This window comes from Myotis daubentonii, chromosome 1 (genome assembly GCF_963259705.1).
Source record: "Myotis daubentonii chromosome 1, mMyoDau2.1, whole genome shotgun sequence".
NCBI lineage: Eukaryota > Metazoa > Chordata > Mammalia > Chiroptera > Vespertilionidae > Myotis > Myotis daubentonii.
Genome location: NC_081840.1, coordinates 226223743 through 226245407, shown reverse-complemented (window position 1 = coordinate 226245407; position 21665 = coordinate 226223743). Strand labels below are relative to the sequence as shown.

The window sequence follows — 21665 nt, the reverse complement described above, 5'->3', positions numbered from 1 at the left end:
CCCTGTTTACTTAATGGCTTGGCTCCCGCCTGAAGACCACACATGCCACTCTTCTCTCATCAAGGGAAGAATATTGTGAGCTGTGAAGGCAGAATGGGCTTGGAGACCTGTAGACCTAGGTTTCCCAGGTACAGGCTGTGCCTCTTATAGGCTTTGTGACCCCGGAAAGTTGCTCAGCTTCTCTGAGCTTCAGTTTTCTTATCTAGAAAATGAGGATGATAATATCTACGAGACAGAATTGTTGGGAGATTAAATAAGAAAATGGGCAAAGCCTCCGGCACATAATAGATGATCAATAATGGCTGTTCCTTGTTGCTTTTTGTATTAGAGAAAAAAAACCTCACACTTTTAAAGTTTACATAATTTTTTGGCCTCCCTCCAAAACCACTCTTACACTTTGGACTTTAGACCATCATTTGTGTTGAAAACCTACTATGTGAACACTAGGTGCGACTCTAGGTGCTCAAGATGTATGGACCGATATGTGTCTTACAACAACCCTTAACCCTTTGCGGTCCAATTTTATTTTTGGATTTCAAACAGTATGGCCCAAATTAATTGACGGGATTGAATGTTGAACCGGTTTGCGGTGTTGACCTCAGCCTTGACGTTGGACCTGCTCCTAGCGCCTGGTCTGTCGAGTCAGCCTCCACTTTGGACCGAAAAGGATTAAAGATGGTTTCATTAACCCACATTGTTAAGATGAGCTCATTGGAGCTCAGAAGATTTAAATAACTGACCCAGGGATCTTGGTTGAGAAGCAGCAGAGAGAAACCTCTAACTCAGATCTTGCCGACCCCACTATGTTAGAAACAAGGCTCCTCCCAGTTCTGCCATTGGCCAGAGCCATGAGTGACTTAGAAGAACCATTAGCTTTATGGGCTAGAAGGGACCTTAAGAGGGCTTTCCCTTTGGTCTGGTCTGGTCTGTTTTCCAATGTTTACATCATCCAGACCAGAGCAGTGTTATTGTTTAATGACTCCTGGAAATGTTTTCCTATTTCAAGACTATGTAGAATTAATGTGTATGAGTGGGCAGGGGGCAAAGGGCTGACAACTGTGTAGACTTTAAGGGAAATGCTCCTGTTGTGTGGCCAGGAGGACCATGAGGAGGGCCTGTGATGTTGGGTCCATACTCTTGGGTGTGGGGATAAGGTTTATAGGCCAGTTGTGTCCTAGAATGAGTCTGTAATGTTTGATATTTCTGAACATGTCACTCATGACCCAGCTATCGGAATATAAACACCATAAAAAGGATAACTTTCTTTTTCGTTTGTTATTATTTCCTTCCTCTAGAACGATGCCTGGCACACAGTAGGAGCCCACAGCTTATTAATTAATGTCAGAGCACGTGTACTCACTGTCCCCACTATTTAGAACATCCTTACCCCAAAGCGTCACTTGATTTTAATGCCTCACTTAATTTAGATCTAGACTCAAAAGTCACCTCCATAGATAGGCCTCCCCTAACCATCTCATCTAAGACAGGTTGTCTTCCATCACTTCTACCCCCTCCTCTTTCTTTACTTTTCCTCTTTGATGCTTGTGTATTTGTGAGCTTACCATTAGTTTCCCCACTGGTAGCCCCATGGGGGCAGAGCATTCATCTCCTGTAGATCGCTGTATCCTGAGCTCCTACAAGAGTCTGATAGTCTGTGCTTAATAAACTGTGTGTTAATTGAGTGACTAAATGAATAAATACACGTATACTCCATGGGGAAAGGTTAGTATGGTGCCTGGACATAGAAAATGAGAGATAAATGTCGAGTTGATGAAGTTGATGCTGATAATCAAACGGAATCTGAGGCTGTCAACTCTGAGGCTGACAATGCTCAGTGTAGGTCCTGGTAAAATGACATTCTTCCACTCCACTGGCCATTCCTCCCTGCCACCAATCCCCAAGAGGCTCTAAAGAACAGTGCTTTTACCAACTCCAACTTCTCACTTTTTGTTCTTTGTGGAATTGTGACAAGGCATTGGGGACACTTTATTCTCTCTTCCCAGCTATAGCATTAAAACACTTTAAGATTCTTCATACTAACATGTAAATTATTGACAGCAGTGTCATCCCTGAACCCCACTACATTCCAGCCATGTGGCCTCTTCCAGCCTCTATAATTTTTCCTGTCTTTGCCTTTATACATGCTGTTATCTGTCTACAGTGCCTCCATTCTACCCTGTTTCCTGCCTAAAGATACTCCAAATTCCAGCTCCAGTATCATCCCCTCCGTGAAGCTCAAGCTGAGTTCTTCTTCCTCTTCTGCTTTTTTCCTTTCCATCCTTTCCATGGAGCTTTTATCACAGGGCACTGTTCTTATGCAGATCTCTCTCCCTCAGGCTAGAAATGAGCTACTCAAGATCAGGGGTTCTGCATATGGTGGCTGGCAATGGGAAACTCTGACTTTTCCAGTAGAGGGTGTTTATCCAGCATGTGGGCTTGGCTTAGAGACCTCCTAGGTTCAAATCCTGCCTACTATCTGTGAGACCCTGACAGGTGTCTCACTCATGCCCAAGGTGTCCCTCTTGAAATCAGTACAGTGAGCATCAAACACCACAGAGCAAGGCATGAAAGTGTAAAGATAGGAGTTTGGAGTGGGTCACCTTATGGGAGGACTTGGGTTGAATGGGGAACAGGAAATCTTTCCTTAGATATATTTTGCACTGACACGTGGAGGCCTGCTTATGAGTTTGTTGGAACTAGATGCAGAGACACAAACAATGGTTGAAAATTTTTGAAAAACGCACAGAGCTTTATTAATTTTGTTAATTAAGCAAAAGTGCATCACACTGAAATCATCCCTCTGGCTCATTCAGCTCAAAGAGTGGTCATTACTGCTCAGATGCACACAGCTTTGTGGGCCATGGAAACATTGCAGTCAACAACCTCTGAAAATCACACCTAGGGAAATGAATATAAAGCAAATTCCAAAAACAAAAAAAAATTACAAATTCTGTTTAATTCCTGCGCGCTCATAGAAATGTTCGTTTTACAGGGAAATTGGAGAGCTTTACAGCATCCTGAAGGCTTGGACATGCACCTAATGGAGCTCTGTTCTCTTTTGACCTCCTTAACATGATTCACTCTGCACCATGGTGAAGAAGAATTTGCAGAAAGAGCTCCAGGACTCCCCACAGTATTCCAGGGCTGCCTTCTTCTGGTTCATCATGTCTGGGTCCTCCAGACACTCGGGATTGAGGGAGGACTCTGCTGGGCCAGCGAGGGTGTTCTCTTTGACCTTGTTAGGCTCCATGAGGGAGGCCTCATTGGTCATGCTCTGCTCCCTAGGAGAGGGCTCCATTGTCTCCTGGCTGGGTTTCTTCCCAATTAGAGTAGAGTTCACCAACTTCAGATTGGATTCTGGGAACTTCTTTCTGCACACCCGGGTCTTCAGGATGCTCTTTGAGTCCCCACAGATGACTTTCTGAGTGCGCAGGCTCCGGCCGATTTGTTTCCAATAGGCACCCTTTTTGGTTGACTCCAGGCACGAAGTTGGATTGCCCGTAAAGGAACAGGAAAACTTGTTATCCTGTCGGGTGCAATCGACCTTCAGGACAATGCCCTCCTCCTTCTCAGTCACCACCCACCTGCAGTCGGCCTGGTCTTGGGTGACAAACTTGCCTTTGGTTAGTTGCTTGGGTGGCTGGCTTCTCTGCTCATTCCAGGGCTTGGCCAGCGTCTGTGTTTTTTCTGTGGTGGCTTTGCTGCCACCTCTTTTCTTTACTTCCTTTTTGCCCTCCACCAAGAACACTTGAGCGGCCAGAAGGAGGAAGGACAGCAAGGTGAGGCTGTGAATCCTCATGTCCTTAGTTTGGTGGGAACCTGTTTGACAAAAGGCAGGGGAGTCAATGCTGGGCAGCATTTTCGCACTACAGGCTGTAAGCTGACCCTCCCTCCACCTGGCACATGCCTGCCTGCCTAGGAGTAAGTTCAAGAATCCTTCTGATTTCTGGAATTACTAGACAAGCAGTCTGTTTATTCATATTTCTGCTTGACTGGAGTCTTGAATGTGAAAATTTCCTACCCTTCATTCCTTCCTTCACCACTCTCTGAGCCTCATTCATTCACTCACTTATGCCTTCATTTGTCTTCCACTCGCGCTTTTATTCACTCATTCAACAGGCATTTATGGAGCACCTGCTGTATGCCACACACTGGACTAGATATACCAAGGTAAATAAGAAAGTTTCACATCTTAAAAACTTAGAGGCAACTCTTTGGGGATTCTAAATTGTATTGATCAGGAGTCTGTCCCAATTGTGTCCCCAGCTTGATCTTGGGCAAGTCACTCCCTCCCTCTGGGTCTCAGTTATTTTATCTGGAAATCAAGGTGTTGCATGAGATAACTGCCCACTCCTCCAGCACCGATGTGCTGGATTTCTATATCACAGTTCTACATGGAATCAGATGACCACACTATGAGAAAGGACACGGGAAATGACATGCAAAGTGATGTTTGACCCAAGGTTAAACATGCACGAGGTTTGTACACTCTGAGATGGGTGGGTTTGTGAGGAGGGGCAATTGGGATGAAGTAAGAACCCAAGGAAAGGCATAAAGAAAGGGAGATCATTCAATTTGACTGGGCAAAGTGAACCGGGGTAGATAGGAGTGAATTTCCACCACAGCATTTAGACTGCTTAGCACACAATCCTGGGCATACAGAATGCCCTTAATCAATTATTTAAAAAAACACCAAAAAAAATCCCAAATCATTGAATGAATAGGATGACCTTAAATGCTATGCCAACCTACATGGATTATGTCAGGTAGGCAACAAAACTACACTGAAAAGGAGAAGAAAAATAGCATTTCTGTGCACTTGACCAGCGTCTGAGTCTCACCTTGTTGATCCACACAAGAGTGCTCCTTGGCAGGTAATAATAAAGCTCTCCAGATAACAGATGGGACAGTTAAGTCTCAGATCAGCAAATCAATTGTTCAAGATCCCATGAAGGGCAAGCGACAAAGCCAGGATAGGCAGCCAGAACTTATCTCTATGGTCCTTTATACCACCCTTCTCACCTTCACCTTACTCTGCCTTTCAAAAATATTGACAAGAAATAAAAGAGCAATCATGAACAGCTCAGGATTTGGTTTGGCTTAATTCACAATGGCAAGATGATTCATATTATTGGTGCTCCGTTTTAAAAGAAAATACTGAATTTTATTAAAAAAAAAAAAAGAAAGAAAGAAAGAAAGAAAAGGCTGGCCTAGGAAATGGCCCTGATCTCATTTCCAGCCTAGGTATTTTGACCTGCTATTAGGATTGAGAAAGGGGAAGGCAGTCATAGGCATGTGGGGTCCCAAAGGAAGGTGGGGCGTGAGGCTAGGTATACCAGATGAAGACCCACTCATTCCTCATGGCAATGGGACCCCTGCTAGGATCCAGACCTCAGGAACTTGAGGTTTTGGGGAAAGCTGGAAGTGGGACAGGCAAGCACACTCTTAAAGGGCCAGGCTCTTACCTTGTTCTGAGTATGCAGATGCAGTGCAATCCCGGGTGCCAGAGCAAGTCTCATCTGCAGTGCAAGGCAGGGGAGGCCCTTTTTATAGGAGCCCAGGCAGACAGGGTGTTCACAGGGCACACACCTGTGCAGCTCTCTTCACACTCCTCCCAGCCACGCCCCTTCGGAGGGAGCCAGCGCCTGCAGGGAAAGTGGTTGGTGTAAAGTGGGCGGAGGGTTACACACAGGACATTAGACCGCGCCCTCCAAGCCCTTCCTCTTCCCCCAGCAGCCAGTTTGGGAGGACAGCTCAGCCTCGCAGAGACCCTCTTTGAGGGACTCTTTGATGCAGCAATATCTCTGGAGAAAGTTATAAACAACAAAAATAATCATAGCTGCCAAGCACTGTGCTAGGTCCATTTTACCGAAATCTCTCTGTTTGTTCTCATCACATCCATCTATGATATGGGAAGCTGTGATTCACCCCATTTTACAGATGGAAAACTGAAGCATGGAGATATTCAGGTTTTGTCCAAGGTCACACAGCCAGAAGAATGAGGAGCCCAGAGTTAAATCTGGGACTCCCTGCATCTATTGTCTGATATTTTCCTACCTGCCATTCTCAGTAAATGTTGGGTTGATGAGTGGATGAGCTGGGAAACACAGCTCAGTGTCCGAGTCTCTGTTTTCACTGAGGCACCTGAAGTGACTATTGGGCAGAGGAATCCAGGGCCTCCGAATGGCTGGTAGGGAGTGAGTTCCTGATCTGGGAATTTCTGCTGAAAAAATTCACCTTCAGGTCACACATGGGATCTTCATTCTGGTCAACCTTTGATAGGCAGTCTCATACCAGAATGACAGAGCATTCACCTAACCCTTGTCACAGCTGTCACATAACCTCTCTGAACCTCTGTGTGTGCATCTACAGATTGAGGACAATCACAGTACCTCCCTTAGGTTTTCCTACTAAATTATTTATGGGCATAATGTAATTGAGGATGATTTGGTTCATATTGGGGACTCCAGCTGTATTCCTTAAAAACAGACATATTTCATTTTGATGTTAAACATAGAGAAGGAGACTCACTTGCCAAAGAAGATGTGGACCTCATTATATTTTGCCACCTCCCTTTTCATATCTGGGCACAAGAAGTTGTACCTTTCTTCTTAACTCAGCCATAAGAAGAACAATAGTACACAAACGGCTATAAATGGCAACCAATCTGCCTTTGGGGCTGAGACACTAAAGAGCAAGGGGGGACTGTGGCAATCCGGGTAGGTCCTGGTAGTAAGGTCAGCACTCAGCTCCAGTTGGCTGAGAACATGTGGCATTGGGGTTGGTATTTTCAGAAGTCATAATTTTTTTGTACATACATTTTTTGAAACAAATGGAGAGTTCTTGAACTTTTAAGAAATGCCCCAACATCCAGATGAGAGTATATGGAATTGAGCTGCCATCTAATTGAAATTTTCTAAAAGTGCTGGCCTGGCCCACAATAAAGACACCAAAAGTCCTAATTGTGGTTGGATTCCGCTCAAGCTGTGGATGTTGACTGGTTTACTCAGAGGTCCAAAGGGTCTTTACATAAATGCCATCGGAGGTGGCCATTTCCCCAAGCTCTAAGCCTCTTATAAAATAAGCTCATGAAGAGATCCATGCCCATGGTTCCGACCACCATCTTATAGAACACATACTCCCCAAATAGGCACTCACAGTGTGGTGTTTTAGGAAACAGCGCCACACTTTGGCCACAGGCCAAAGACACCCCCACCTGCATGTCACTGAAGTCAGCGTTGCCCACTCCCACTCCTACGTCATTTGGACGTAGACAAGATAAAGCAGCTTTGTTCCACAGGAAGATATAGATCAAGGTGGCCTCTGAAATAATGAGGAATTCATCTTGATCCTCAGGACGCAGCCAGCTTTTTTTTTTTTTTCTGGAAGAAGACTATAGGTCAGAACACAAAGCATATTTAAAGGAAACACGTGGACTCCAGGATCTTTTCTGAGAATGTTTCTCTAAGCTTTGACAGGGATCATGGGACTTCCCCCTCTGGCTTCCTGTGGACCTTCAGCCTTCCTGTTATCCCATCCCAACTTTTGCCTTGATCTTTCTATTTCAAGCAAGGGGGGTACAGTATTAGGCCAAGCCATGTAGATCTTTCCCTGTTGACTCAACCTGTCATTCCAAACTCATTTACACACACACACAAAACAAACAAACAAACAAACCAAACAAACAAAAAACAACAACAATCTGGCCACACTAGGATACTCATCCACCACTTTCTGAATACTCAGTTCACTTGCCCACTTCCTGCCTTTGCTTCTCTGTTCCCCATACTTGGAATGCTCTTCCAGTCTTACTTTGTTAGGCTCACATTGGCTCATCCTTCAAGATGCAGCTCAAATAGTGACTTCATATACAGACAACATTCTTTCTATCAGTGTCATTGGTCCCTGATCTTGCCCATGCCTCCACGTTTTTATGGATGTTCATGGAGAGAAATAGACGGTCACCCCAGTAAGTGCTTACAACGCACTGGCATTGTGCTAATGTGTTTTCCCCGTACTATTTCACATCTAGGTACACTGAGAAAATTCTATACTTTTACTACAGGGCACTGGGGAAACTGGACAGGGTTTGGAGCCCCAGAATGACTGTTCACAGCAGGTTCCTACAACTTCCCTATACTCCCAGGATCCAGGGCATCACTGGCTCATGGACAATGGATTACATAAAGGCGTCTCACTTTGTTCACAAGAATCTGTGAAGGAAAGTCCAGCCTGGATCCTTGTGGTACAGACGTGGAGCTGAGGCTTAGGTCACCCAAGAACATGCCTGACACGCAATTCAAGAAGAATTAAATTAAGGCCTTCTAATATTTGTATTAAAAAAAAGTAAGGCCCTAACCAGTTTGGCTCAGTGGATAGAGCGTCAGCCTGCGGACTCAAGGATCCCAGGTTTGATTCCGGTCAAGAGCATGTACCTTGGTTGCGGGCACATCCCCAGTAAGGAGTGTGCAAGAGGCAGCTGATCGATGTTTCTCTCTCATTGATGTTTCTAACTCTCTATCCCTCTCCCTTCCTCTCTGTAAAAAAAATCAATAAAATATATTTTAAAAAAAGGATCATTCTTGGATAAATCTTCTCTCTCCCTCCCTCTCTCTCCTTTCTCATCCTCTCATTCATTATATATATATATATATCCTTTCTCATCCTCTCATTCATTATATATATATACATTATTGGTTTTACAAAATATTTTCAAGATACTAGTAGTTACGCTGCCCCACATCTCACCCAGGATTCCCTGTTGATAACCTCTCTGTTGATAATTATTACTCTAGTCCATATTTTGTTTAGACTTCCTTACTTTTTATCTAATGTTATTTTAAAAATCATTTCTAAACTTTATATTTAAGAATGGTTTTTGGTTTCCAGCACAACTGAGCAGAAAGTAAAGAAAGTACACCCCACCCCCATCCCCTGTTGCTCATTGACACTGCTTTCCACCCTGTCTCCATTGTCCACCAGAGTGGTACAGTTGTAGCAGGGGATGAGCCTTCCTGACATACCACAATTACACAAAGTCCATGCTTCTTCCAAGAGTTCACTCTTGGTGTTGTTCAATCTGTGGATAGTCACAAATGTACAATGACATATACTCACCATCATGGTGTCATCGAGAGTATTTTCACTGTCCTAAAAATCATCTGTGCATGTCCCCTCTTTCTAACCCCTGGTGATCACTGATCTTTTTCCTGTCTCCATAGTTGTGCCCCTTCCAGAATGCCATATGCTTGGAATCATACAAGGTAAGTTCATTGATCATCTCCAGGTTTTTCATATCTCTTTTAAAAAGGAAATCATTGTGAAACAGGTCAGACATGATTTAAAGATATCTGCTCCTTTTGGATAAAATTCTGAAGCACACAGATGGCTATGCCCCTCTATACACACACACACACACAAACATGCACTTACATACATCACACATGTGCATGCTCACCATCTCCATATTTGGGGCAGAAGAAAACATTGAAGAGTGTCCTTTTGGAATTTTCAGTCTCTAACTGATGTTCTTTATCAAGAGTGCTGGTTGCCACCCTATAAAGTTGGAAAAGTGATTCTTTTTCTCTGTCCATGTTGCAAGTCACCACTCATGTCAGCTTGTGACTTGCTACTTCTGTCATATGAAGAGGTGAAGATGAGTACATGAAAGGCACCAGAAACAAGCTCTACAAAGGCCTGGGAGGGAATCCAGGGAGAACGGCGCCAGGCCCAGAGAGGAAAAGACTAGCACATGTTGTGGGCTGTTTAGGGGAAGTGAGGGAGGCAGGAGAAGACTACCAGAGGACCTGGGGTGGCCTCTAACCAGACTCATTTATTCTGCATGCAATCTTTCATTCTGCTGTCATTCATTCATTCTTCTATTCATTTAAAGAGCACTCATGAAGCAATGAGCATGTCCCAGGGTCTTTCTGTAATGGACTGGAATGCAGCCAAGGAGACATGATCCTTGCCCTCAAAGAGAAGGCAGACAATAGGGGGAAAGACAAGGATGTCAACCATGACAATATACAGGTACTGACTATGTGGGAGGAAAGGCTACGGTGCTCAAGGTGGGGTCATCTAATTGAGGTAGGTGCATCTCTCAGGCATTTCTTAAATCCTTCCTGCAGGGCGTGGGATGGTTGTTGAAAAGGTCAGTAATTGGCCCAGTGCCCAAACTGGCCCAACACTCAAATAATCTTTAGGTCATTGAATGTGAGAGGAGGATATGTATTAGGGATGATGGTATAGTTCAATGCAATCAGTTTAAAAGTATAAATTCAATTAATCTGACAAATATTGACTGAGTGCCTACCTACATGAGCTCAGACAGGGTATGTGTCATTGACTAGGTCCTATAGCCTCTAAAGTAGTTGAATGTATTAGCTGGGTGATGCCAGTTGCTATAACAATAAAGCCCCAACTTAGGGGTTGAACACACTGGAAAATTATTAATATATAGATAGATAGATAGATAGATAGATAGATAGATAGATAGATAGATAGATAGATAGATAGATTTCAGAGAGGAAGGGAGGGAAGAGAGAGATAAAAAACATCAATGAGGAAAGGGGATCATTGATTGGCTGCCTCCTGCACACCCTCCAATGGGGACCGAGCCTGCAACCTGGGCATGTGCCCTTGATCAGAATCGAACCTGGGATCCTTGAGTCCGCAGGCTGATGCTTTATAGTCTATACACTGAGCCAAACCGGCTAGGGCTGGAAAGTTATTTCTGCTTTACCTAAAGCCAAATGGTTGTTTCCACGGTGGAATATCACCAACAAAATTCAGTTGTTGCCTCTATAATCCCAATCTTGCTAGACTTTGTGACTGTAGCTAAATTGTTTACACATTTTGGTAGTTTTCTGTTTTGGGCATGGCTAATACTTTTTTCTCAATCTCTTTGGCACAAAATATCAAAGATCAGTTTGCCTGGAAGATCACCTGGACCTGCAAACATTGTCCTGAATTCTCCCATTTGCCACCAGTGGATGGCAAAGGTAGTGGCACGAGCCTTCTTTCCAGGTGGTGACTACACTGATGATATCTGCTAATAGGCTCCAAGGGAGAGCAGGGGACAGCAGCTTAGGAGCAGATTCTGACTCATATAAAAACAGGGGTGTTGAGTCCTGAGCAGATCTGGGGCCAGCCACCCAAGTCAGTTCTTGGGGGTACTAAGGACTGAGGCTCAAATATTGATTCCTGAGACAGTAAAGGAAAAGTCACATGACCAAAGGGAAGCCCAGACTGAGTTGGACTATTTGGGGACAGGAGATAATATGTGCCTCATCTAGGTGTTATTGAGCCCTGTGTATAAACTGACCACAGTTTGTAACAAATTTGTCTGGGTAGCAGGTGTGACAGATTTTGGCCACACCAAAGTAGCACTTGAGACTGAGCTCTGCCATATTTCTGGCTGTCAGGATCAATTACAGCCATATGACATCACACCATTCCTGGCAGAGGGCTAATGAACATGCCATTCAACAGCCATTTCATGTTTCCTCTCATTCTCAGCTGAGGACATCAGCAAGTGGTAGAGAGGACTTTGATAGATCGTGTTGCTGGTCTGATCGCTGGATAGACCGTTTGGGCAGTGTTGTGGACTATCTACATAGCCAGATGTGTGAGCATTATAGCAGCTGATTCTGAGGGGCTGAGACAGCGGCTGTCCACTTCAGTGTGTGCACCTCTGTGATGGGAAGCAGCAATCAGTGATTCGAACACGCATCTCTCATAGGTGAGCGACAGGGTCCTCACCACCCATCCTGGCACTCAAAGTCTGTGTGCCAGTTACTCTGAGAACACATGGACTAGGGTCAGGGATGGGTAGGAGCTGCAGAGCTAAGGGTTGAAATTGAGCAAAGTTAATCATTTACCATGCAAGCCTTCCCCTGGCATTTGCAAGCCTTTACTAGATACCAGAGTTCCAAAAATAGTTACCTCAGACACGCCATTCCTGTCCAAGTGGCAGACAGAGATGCTCCTACTCTACCTATTCCCTTTCCTTTCCTTTTGGAACCAAATGGAGACTCCCCTTCTGGACATTACACATGTAGGCTGACAAGCCTTTGCTTGAAGCCCTACTGACAAGGAGTTCACTGCCTCACAAGGAAACTTGATCTGCTATTTATTGAAAGCCTACCATGGGTGAGTGACATGGGCTCCACTTTGAGTCTATCAGTGCCAGGCATCATGCTGATCATCACACCCATCTAATGAGGTGAGGGCAATCCTCGCCCCATTTACAAGAGGTGATGAGGCTAAGGGAGCTCACGTTGCTTCTCAAGGGAGAGCCATATTGAACTGAGGTCCATTTTTCCTCTAACACATGGCGGGGAACCAAAGGAAATCAAGACAGGAGCTTTGTGCACAAGTGTTAGCGATCTAGCTGGGAGACAGCAATGAAATAAATGGTCATTTAGAATAGATATGTGGTGAAAATCACTGATCAGACCTAGGGGGGTGCTGGCAGCAGTTCAGGAAAGGCAGGAGGGCCTGTAGGAGCCCCTACATGGGAGGAGAGGAGTGGAGACGGACGTTTCAAACTGATGGTCAGCTTTGGGGCTGGTGGTTAGCCCTGGACATACTCTCAGTACTGGCTCTGCCTTCTGCCTTCCTTCCTGCAGAGGTTAAATAGACACAGGCTGCTTTGCAGCAATCCATTGTTTGGATGGGGCATAGTCGCATTTCCTGGGCTATAGACCAAGACCGGTCCTTTATGGTGATTTGCAATATAGCGTGGCCAAGTATAATGTGTTTTGGACTCATCTGAAAAGCTTATTAAAATACACATTCCTGCCCAGCCAGTGTGGCTCAGTGGTTGAGCGTTGACCATGAACCAGGAGGTCATTGTTCTATTCCCGGTCAGGGCACATGCCCAGGTTATGGCTCGATACCCAGTGTGGGGGTTGCAGGAGGCAGCCAATCAATGATTCTCATCATTGATGTTTCTCTCTCTCCCTCTCTCTTCCTCCATGAAATCAATAAAAATATATTTTAAGAAATACACATTCCTGGGCCTCACCCTCAGTGTGTCTGGGTTGTAATCTGAGAATTAGTATTTCTAGAGCTTCCCACATGATCCTGTTGCTTTGTGCCCTCAGGCCACACCTTGAACAGTGCTGATTCACATTGCATTTCATCATCAGAAAACACTGGATACCTATGTGGGGGTTTTAGATTGAAACGTTAGGAAATGGTCTGTGCCAAACCCACCCTAGCCTCTGCTGTCCATGTACTAGGAACTAGGAGCCGTGGGATGAGGGATTTGGATCCTCTTCCTACCTGGACACTTAAGGGCTGTGTGATGTTGGATCACTCGCCTCTGTCAGCTTCAGGCACTTAGTTTATCAATAGGAATACAACTGCTGACCTCATAGAGATGTGGTGAGGATTAGATGAGGGGGCAGGTGAAAGGCAAAGGGCCTTCATAAGAAACAAATATGAAGGGAGAGGCAGAAATCAGAGAGCTAAGTCCATAAGCCAAGGGATGCCATGGACTGCCTGCAATCATCAGACTCTCAGAGACTGGCATGGATTCCCTCGGGCCCTCTAGGGGAAACCAACTCTGATCGCATGTTGATTTCAGACTTCAGATCTCCATAACCAAGAGAGAATGTATTCCTGTTGCTTTAAGCCACTCAGTTTATGCACTTTGTTATAACCACCCTAAAAAAATAATACAGTGCCTTAAATGGTAACTATTTTTTCAAGAAGAAGATACTGAAATAAGAAGTTTTTTTTTCAATAAGAAGATTGGAGTCATATTTTGGAAACCATTCTTTTATTGTTCACACTCATATCTGCTATTTGTGAACTTCTTCCAACTACAAGTCTAACTTTCTGTGCAATGAAATGTGACAAAATTCATGTCTGGTTCCAAAGGCTAAACTGAAAATGAATGGATGTGTTACACATTTAAACTCTTAGGGAAGACTCAGATGGCGAAAGCCCCACTTCGAAAGGTGGGAAGCAGGGGCACACTTTGCGCCCTGGGCCCACGAGGGCATGTTTCGGATGCTACCACGGAATCTGTAAACTCCTAAAGGGCGGTTTCTCTTCCAATACTTGGAGACGCTGCAGACCAAGAACCGTGCAGTTGGATCTGTTCACCAGCTTTGCTCATAGAGGGTTAGAGGCTGACCTGTACATTCTGCAACACAAACAAACATCCCCCAAACACCGCATTATCTCTAAGATGAAGTAGTGACATCATGGATTACAGAGACAACATATAACGGTCATGTGACCATTTGTTAACTCTACAAAGGCAAATGTGCTCCCTTTAAGAACCAAATATTAAAGCCACCGTTTTATATATTTGCATTTAACATACAATCTTCATTAATTCAGCAAGTATTTCTTCAGCATCCATGTACCAGTCCTCATTTTTAAGAGCCATCGGCATTTATTTTTATCTGGACATATCTATTGTTGTTATGTAATTTTAAGACATTATTAATTTAGCTTAAAAAGTCCATTGCATAATAATAAAGACACCCCCCCCCCAGTCCCATCCTAATAACATGGTTTAAAAAAAGAAAAGGCTTACTTTTTCATGGCTATATTTTCATCACTATAAAACACACAAAAAAAATACAATTATTTCTTTTAAATTACTATCATAGCTCAACAGCTGTATCCCCCTGCCCCACGTTTTTAGTCTAATATGATGTTGACAGAACCAGTTCAGGAGAAATACAGGTTGAGAAGGAGATGAATGATGTGAAAATGAAGTGTACAAGGTCGCAGAACTCAGAGTGAAGGGCAGACCACAGGGTCGAAATGCAAACTAGTGAAAACAGCTACAAAGTCAAGTGCCAAGTCCCTGAGACCGAACTGCAAACAAGAAATAAGAAGGCTGGTTAAGAAAGCTGAGGAGAGTAAGCAAGCAGGGAAAAAATAGTTAAGTCAAGCCTGAGAAAGTTGGTACAAAGAAATTATCTGAACAGAGATGACCCAGTAATTTAAAAAAAAAAAAAAGAAAAGAAAAGAAAAAGAAACAAGTTTCATCTCATCAGAGCTCGTCTTTAGCAATCTCTGTGTGGGCAGCAGCAGAGGAAGTGACCCCCAGCCTCTGCAAGTTGCCTGCTCCTACTTACTCTTCATAGACATCCTCCGAGTCCATCCTCCGATAGTACTTGGCTAGCTTCACAGCAATAATTATAGCCGGAAGTAGCAGTATGGTAGCTTTTCCTATGCCAAACCAAAACAAATTCTAGGGAAAAGGAGAAAACCAGGAGGATTACATGCATGAAGATGGGAAATGGGAAACAACACTTACTTGGGGAAAAGAATTCTATTTTGCAGTTTTTAGAAATGAGTTCTAATTTCATTCATTGAAACCACTGGTGAACTTGATAGGAGCCAGCCACCGGGTAGCACGCTACAAATTATTATAATTCATTAATTCTTTTTAAAAACCTTGAAGAAAAAGTAACAGAGAGGGTAAGTGAGGGAGCCAGGTTGGCTTCTAGGACATGCAAAATAGCTGTGAGCCAGACCCTGTGCTGCCAAGGATGCAGCATGGACAGCCACAGGCAGGGGCTCCAGTCCCCTTGGTGAGTTGTTCTGATGTTACGGTGACTAGAACCTCTCTGGGCTTTGTCCCACCTCTGAACCGTGGACAGCAGCGTCCTCACCCTATGACATTACTGTGTGAAGAAGATGTAGCAATGCTTAGTGTGTACTAGGTTCTCAACAAACAGTCCATGTTTATTTTTTTTAACTTTTATGACTCTAGAGAGAAAGAGGAAGTGGGGGGAGAGAAACATTGATTTGTTGTTCCACCTATCCACCTACATTTTTTCATTTTTTAAAATCCTTACCCAAAGGTATTTTTCCATTGATTTTTAGAGAGAGTGGAAGAGAGATGGAAAGACAGAGAGAAATATTGATATGAGAGAAACACATCAATTAGGTGCCTCCTGTACCCCGCCCCCCCAATCTGGTCCAGGTACGTGCCTTTGACTGGTACATCCCCTTTGGTTTGCAGACCGCTGCTCTGTCCACTGAGCCAAACCGGCTAGGACTATCCACCTACATATTGATTGGTTCTTGTATGTGCCCTGTCCGAGGACTGAACCCACAACCTTGGTGTATCAGGATGATGCTCTACTAGTAACCAACTGACTACTCCATCAGGGCAACAAATGGCCCATGTTTAATTGAGCCAATCTTTCAGGTAGCTGGTAAGCTAGATTCAATCCTGTTTTGTCTATAAAGCAATGTTAAAGTATTTTTTTTAAATAGTTGCCAATATCCCCAAGTCAGATTTCATAGAGAAATCTGGATTTATGTATTTTCTTGAAAAGTCTGAAGTCATGTCCCATAACACCGAGCCCTTCCTCCCGCATGGCAGCATCGGCTGGGCCTGAGCGCTGGTTCTTCCTTCTGGAGGGTGTCAGCCTCAGTCTGCCACGGCCACACCCCTGACTTTGACAGCCAACGTTGTTTAAACTTGCTCAGCAATCAGAACCGAAGTAGCTGCACCATCAGATGATGCTGTGTGTGCCCAGACAGGGTCTCACATGTGTCCTGCTTTGTGAACCTACAACCCGCCAAGTCCCAAGAGAGGTTCAAGTATTCATGCTGTGCCTTAGGCTAGTCCTATAGGCAACTCTAGAGCAGTCCTCCCCAGTCCACCGTGAGGCAAAGGCAGCTTGGGTTAAACGACAACCACCCAAAGCCACCAATGACTCTTCCTTTCCAACTATTCTGGACAAATAGTTTTCTTCACAAGGGTCTCCTACCTTCTGTGAACATAGTTCTAGTAAGGAACGAAGAATCACAGCTAAGTCTTTGACTTTTCTAGTGAATTAGGTACACGAACATATTCATTTCCATTTTAGATTTTAGGTCTAAATGTAACACACCTGAGCAGAAAACTATTTTATGTTACAGTGTGTAGCACAATCCTGGGGGGAGGAGAATCAAAGATAATGAGGTTGTCGCCTGTCCTTATTTTGAAAGATGAAATTCTCACCATGGGTTTGGTAATGTAGTTGCACAGAAAGACGTCAAAAGCAGAATCAAAAGCAGTGGCCACAGGTTTGCAGGCTGCGATTTCCTCCATGACCTGAGGGGGAAAGAAACACAGGCAGACTCTGAGCCAGAGCCACGAATGCATGAGAGCCAGGCATGCAGTGCTCCTCCAGCCTGTTTTCACAAGAACGATCTCTGTCCGCTAAGATTCGGAGCTGAGAGCCAGAGCTGAGAGCTGGTTTCTATGGGTGAGTTCAAAGACGTATAAAAGTATGTGTTTGAAAGCAAGGCCCTGAGTCTCTCTGAGCCTGTTTCCAGTTTCCTCACTTGTCATTTGGAACAACAGGACCCACCCTACTGGACCCCTGAGAGAATAAAAAAGTACACCTGGGAGAGGATGCGGAGAAATGGGAATACTCGTGCACTGCTGGTGGGAATGCAGACTGGTGCAGCCACTATGGAAGACAGTATGGAGTTTCCTCAAGAAGTTAAAAATGGAACTCCCATTTGACCCAGTGATTCCACTTCTAGGAATATATCCCAAGAAACCAGAATCACCAATCAGAAAGGATATATGCTTCCCTATGTTCATAGCAGCACAATTTACCATAGCGAAGATCTGGAAACAGTCTAAGTGCCCATCAACAGATGAATGGATTAGAAAACTGTGGTACATCTACACAATGGAATACCATGCTGTTGTAAAAAAGAAGGAATTCTTACCATTTGCAACAGCATGGATGGAACTGGAGAGCATTATGCTAAGTGAAATAAGCCAGTCAATGAAGGAAAAATCCACACAATCTCACTCATTTATGGATAATAAAGACCACTATAAATTGATGAACAAAAATAGATACAGAGGCAGAGCAGCATCGAACAGACTGTCAAACTACAGCAGGAAGGCCGGGGAGGGTTGGGGGGCAGCAGGGGTGGATAACAGATCAACCGAAGGACTTGTATGCATGCATATAAGCATAACTAATGGACATAAGACACTGGGGGGTAGGGGAGACCGGGGAAATGTCAAGGGGGGGGGGGAAGGAGACATATGTAATACTCTTTGTAATACTTTTAGCATTAAAAAAAACAAAAAACCCAAAAACCCAAAAAGAAAAGAAAAGGGAATAGGACTGCAGGCCTTCCTTCCCGCAGGGACCAGGGAGCCACCAGCAGAAAATGAACAGCTCGCGTGTGTAAGCTGCCCTTGCTTAACCTGGGCCTGTGGCTCACACCCCTGGGCATTTGCTCGGGGACTTGCATGGTAATGGAAGGAATCAAAAGTCTGCCATCCTGAAGCTGCTTTTTTGGATATTGATTTTAAGCTGTTTATTAAGAAACAAAAGACTAAGAAAGAACCTTTGACCCTCCCCACCCCCTCTCCTGCCCAAGAGCGTCAGACTGAGAAGCCTGCTTCCGGAAGGAGGTGTTAGGACGCTGCCTTAGCCTAATGACGCATGGTCAACAGGAGGGTTCAGGCAGGTGCCTGCCAGCTCGGTAGCCCCTGTGCCCGTTGTTTCTGAGTCGGCCAGCAAGAATTGTCCTGCCACGCGGGTTCCAATCTTCCTCAACTACCTGCGAATCGCCACTTCTGAAATCTAATACCCCATTCTCTCCCTTTTCTCCTTTGTCCAAAATGCCCGGCATACCCAATGTTGGACTTTTCATGGCTGTGTCATGTCTACGTGAATTCCCCATGCACATGTACTAAACTCTGATTTTCCTCCTGTTAAAAAAAAATGTACACCTGTCCAGCAAAGTGTCTCAGTCTGAATTCTTACCTGACCCCTTTGGAATCTGACAAAGGATGTGGGAAGAAAATGGAAAGCTGGTTAACTAATAAGTGCACATTTCAGAACCGGGGCCAGCAAACTTTTCCTATAAAGGGCCAGAGAGTAAATAGTTTAGACTTTGCAGGTGAGATTGCCTGACTCTGCCATGGCAAAGGCAACCACAGACAATATCCAAACATGGGTGTGGCTGAGTGCCAATAAAGTTTCATTTACAAAAACAGCAGTACCTGCTGACCTTGTTCTAGAAGACAGAAAACAATGTACTTATTCATGAGGTGAAAGTAAATAAGTTCAGTGAATTAGACAGATGCTCTAATCCCATTGACTTAAAAGAGCTACATTCATTCATTCACCCAAAAAACATTGGAATATAGACAATGGAGAGTGTCTTATTTCTCTTCCATCTTTGGTTGGCTCACCTATAGACCTTACAAGGCAACCCATGTTAATAACCCCGTCTCTCCAAGTTCAAACAACATTACACACTCTCTGTATAGGCTTCGGTTAGTTTACAGAAAGTGGGGTAATGGCTCATATTCTGTATGTTTTTCTGCATCTTGCTTTTCTCTCCAAGTCTCGTGGTGTGGCTCTGATCATTTTGTACAAATGGCCACTTAATATTCCCATAGTGTGGCTCATGTATAACACAGCCATTCCTGTCTAGACTCGCTTTGGTTCCAGAGTGTTTGCTTTGTATTCCAGGTATGAATGTGACCCAAATGTGGTCCCTTGGTCTAGAGGAGGAGATGTGCAGTGGTGATGGTGGTGATAACGATAATGCATTTCCTCCACCACCACTCACTTGGATGCTGGCACTGAGAAGATCCTGAGGTCCTCACACCTGGGGCATGGGAGGAGGTGTCAGCACACACATCAAGAAGCTGGCTCTTAAAGGAGGACCAGGTGCATGGCCCACCAACTGCAGGAGAGTGGGTACCAGAGACAGGGATTGGCAAGGGGGATATAATATGCAGAAGGAATTGCATGGAGAAATGTGAACATTTGCCTGGCCATCATGGCTTAGTTGTTGAGTATCAATCAACCTATGAATGATATGTCATGGTTCAATTCCCAGTCAAGGCTCAATCTCCAGTGGGGGGGGGGGGGGGCGCATGCAGAAGGCAGCTGATCAATGATTCCCCCTCATCATTGATGTTTCTATCTCTCCCTCTCCCTTCCTCTCTGAAATCAATAAAAATATATTTTACAAAAAGAAATGTGGAAGTTTCAGGGAATCAAGCAGTGGAGTGTGGCTGGAATGTGGGGTGGGGCAGAAAAGAAGAAGATGGCCAGGCAGTTTTGGCTCATATGGTGAAGGGCCAGGGATAGGATTTGAGAAGCCCAGGGCTTCTCAGGGGTAGCCAAATTTTCCTGAGTTACTAAACTTCTTCAAGCCCATTTGGCTGGCAGCACCCATCCAAGTTAGTCAGGTATAAGCATCACCTTCCCCCAATGAAATAATCCTCGAGGGAAGCCAGCCCAGAGCTCAAGATGACAAAAGGCATTTTTCAAGATACCATATTCCACAAAAGTTGGGTGCTGGGAGCAATGTGCTACCTTAAAACCCCTGGAAACTTTGCTCTTCAACTTTTCTGATATATTCATGGAGATATAACGATTATGGAGTGAATTGCATTCCCCAAAAGTTCACATGTTGAAGTCCTAACCCCAGTACCTCAAAACTATATTTGGAGATATTGTCTTTGAAGAGACAAGTCAGTTGAAATGAGATCATTAGGGTGGACCTTAATCCAACATGATGGGTGCCCTTACAAAAGAAGAGGAAATTTGGACAGACACTCGCAGAGGAAAGACCAAGTAAAGACACAAAAAGAAGACTGCTATCTACAGTCCAAGAAGAGGGGCATCAGAAGGAACTAACCCTACCAACACCTTGATCTTGGACTTCTGGTCTCCAGAACTGTGATATGATAAATCTCTGTTATTTAAACCACACCTTGCTGACTACCAACAATGTCCTAGGCTCAGTGCTGCCCATGGTGTGTACAAACCAAGCTTCAAATGGACTCTATCTTAGGGAGTTCATGGTTCACTCGGGGAGACACAGTCAAGTGTGGCAAGGATCCCTGTGAGGAAGGTGAGCCCAGGAAGCTGCCGGGGGAGACAAAGAGGGGCATATTTTCCAACCTGGTGGGAGGCCCAAGGAGCCACCCAGTGTGGATGGCACTTGTACTGTGTCTCATGGAACCTCCAGTTGTGGTCCCCGCATTCAAGGTCTTTTTCTTTATCTCCCACCAAATTATTGGGAATTTGATTTTTTAAAAATATATTTTATTGATTTTTTACAGAGCGGAAGGGAGAGGGATAGAGAGTTAGAAACACAGATGAGAGAGAAACATCAATCAGCTGCCTCCCGCACACCCCCTACTGGGGATGTGCCCACAACCAAGGTACATGCCCTTGACCGGAATCGAACCTGGGACCCTTGAGTCCACAGGCTGACGCTCTATCCACTGAGCCAAACCAGGTTAGGGTAGGAATTTGATTTTTATTTCCTTCTGATTTTAACCTAGAAAATGACTGTTCTAACACATGACTTCCGTATGGTCATAAAAGAGAAGCTACTTACAGTGATCTTGGCCCAGTTCAGATAATATTCAAAATATGAAATGATTATATCTGCATACTCCTTACTTTCCTGGAAAGAAATCAAAGAGTAGGAAAACTGTTAGGATGATACTCTACTGAGTCAGGTAGTTATGGTCACATATCTACTTATTGGCATACTGATTTTTTTTTATGTCTTTTTTGACCCCAGCCAGTTTGGCTCAGTGATGAGACTGTCAGTCTTCAGTCAGTCAAGGGCATGTACCTGGGTTACAGGCTTGATCCCCAGTCCTGATTGGTGTGTTTGCGGGAGGC

At 44.4% G+C, this 21665-nt stretch overlaps 2 protein-coding genes across 7 annotated transcripts in view; both read right to left on the bottom strand.

Annotated features, from left to right (window-relative positions):
* Window positions 1-2721: 2721 nt before the first annotated feature.
* On the bottom strand, window positions 2722-10447 carry FGFBP1 (fibroblast growth factor binding protein 1). 6 transcript variants are annotated; one of them, XM_059675069.1, is made up of 3 exons: window positions 9118-10447; window positions 5466-6220; window positions 2722-3819 (listed from the first exon to the last, which is right to left on the bottom strand). In XM_059675069.1, exon 3 carries the CDS (start codon window positions 3797-3799, stop codon window positions 3068-3070), a length of 732 nt encoding a protein of 243 aa, XP_059531052.1. In that variant the 5' UTR covers window positions 3800-3819; window positions 5466-6220; window positions 9118-10447; the 3' UTR covers window positions 2722-3067. The 6 variants fall into 6 exon arrangements, with proteins under 6 accessions (XP_059531052.1, XP_059531035.1, XP_059531060.1 ...); XM_059675052.1 differs by lacking the exon at window positions 9118-10447 and having other exon boundaries at window positions 5466-5645; window positions 6058-8535; XM_059675077.1 differs by lacking the exon at window positions 9118-10447 and adding an exon at window positions 7159-8535 and having other exon boundaries at window positions 5466-5645.
* A 3326-nt stretch (window positions 10448-13773) lies between these two features.
* Window positions 13774-21665, bottom strand: part of PROM1 (prominin 1) — an 88354-nt gene continuing 80462 nt past the window's right edge. Inside the window, exons 22-26 of the mRNA XM_059675250.1 lie at window positions 21373-21441; window positions 16991-17083; window positions 15108-15223; window positions 14558-14581; window positions 13774-14158 (exon numbers count right to left, since the gene is read on the bottom strand). Of these exons, the coding sequence (XP_059531233.1) occupies window positions 14128-14158; window positions 14558-14581; window positions 15108-15223; window positions 16991-17083; window positions 21373-21441 (333 nt within the window). The 3' untranslated portion in view covers window positions 13774-14127. The remainder of the gene's footprint in view (window positions 14159-14557; window positions 14582-15107; window positions 15224-16990; window positions 17084-21372; window positions 21442-21665) is intronic.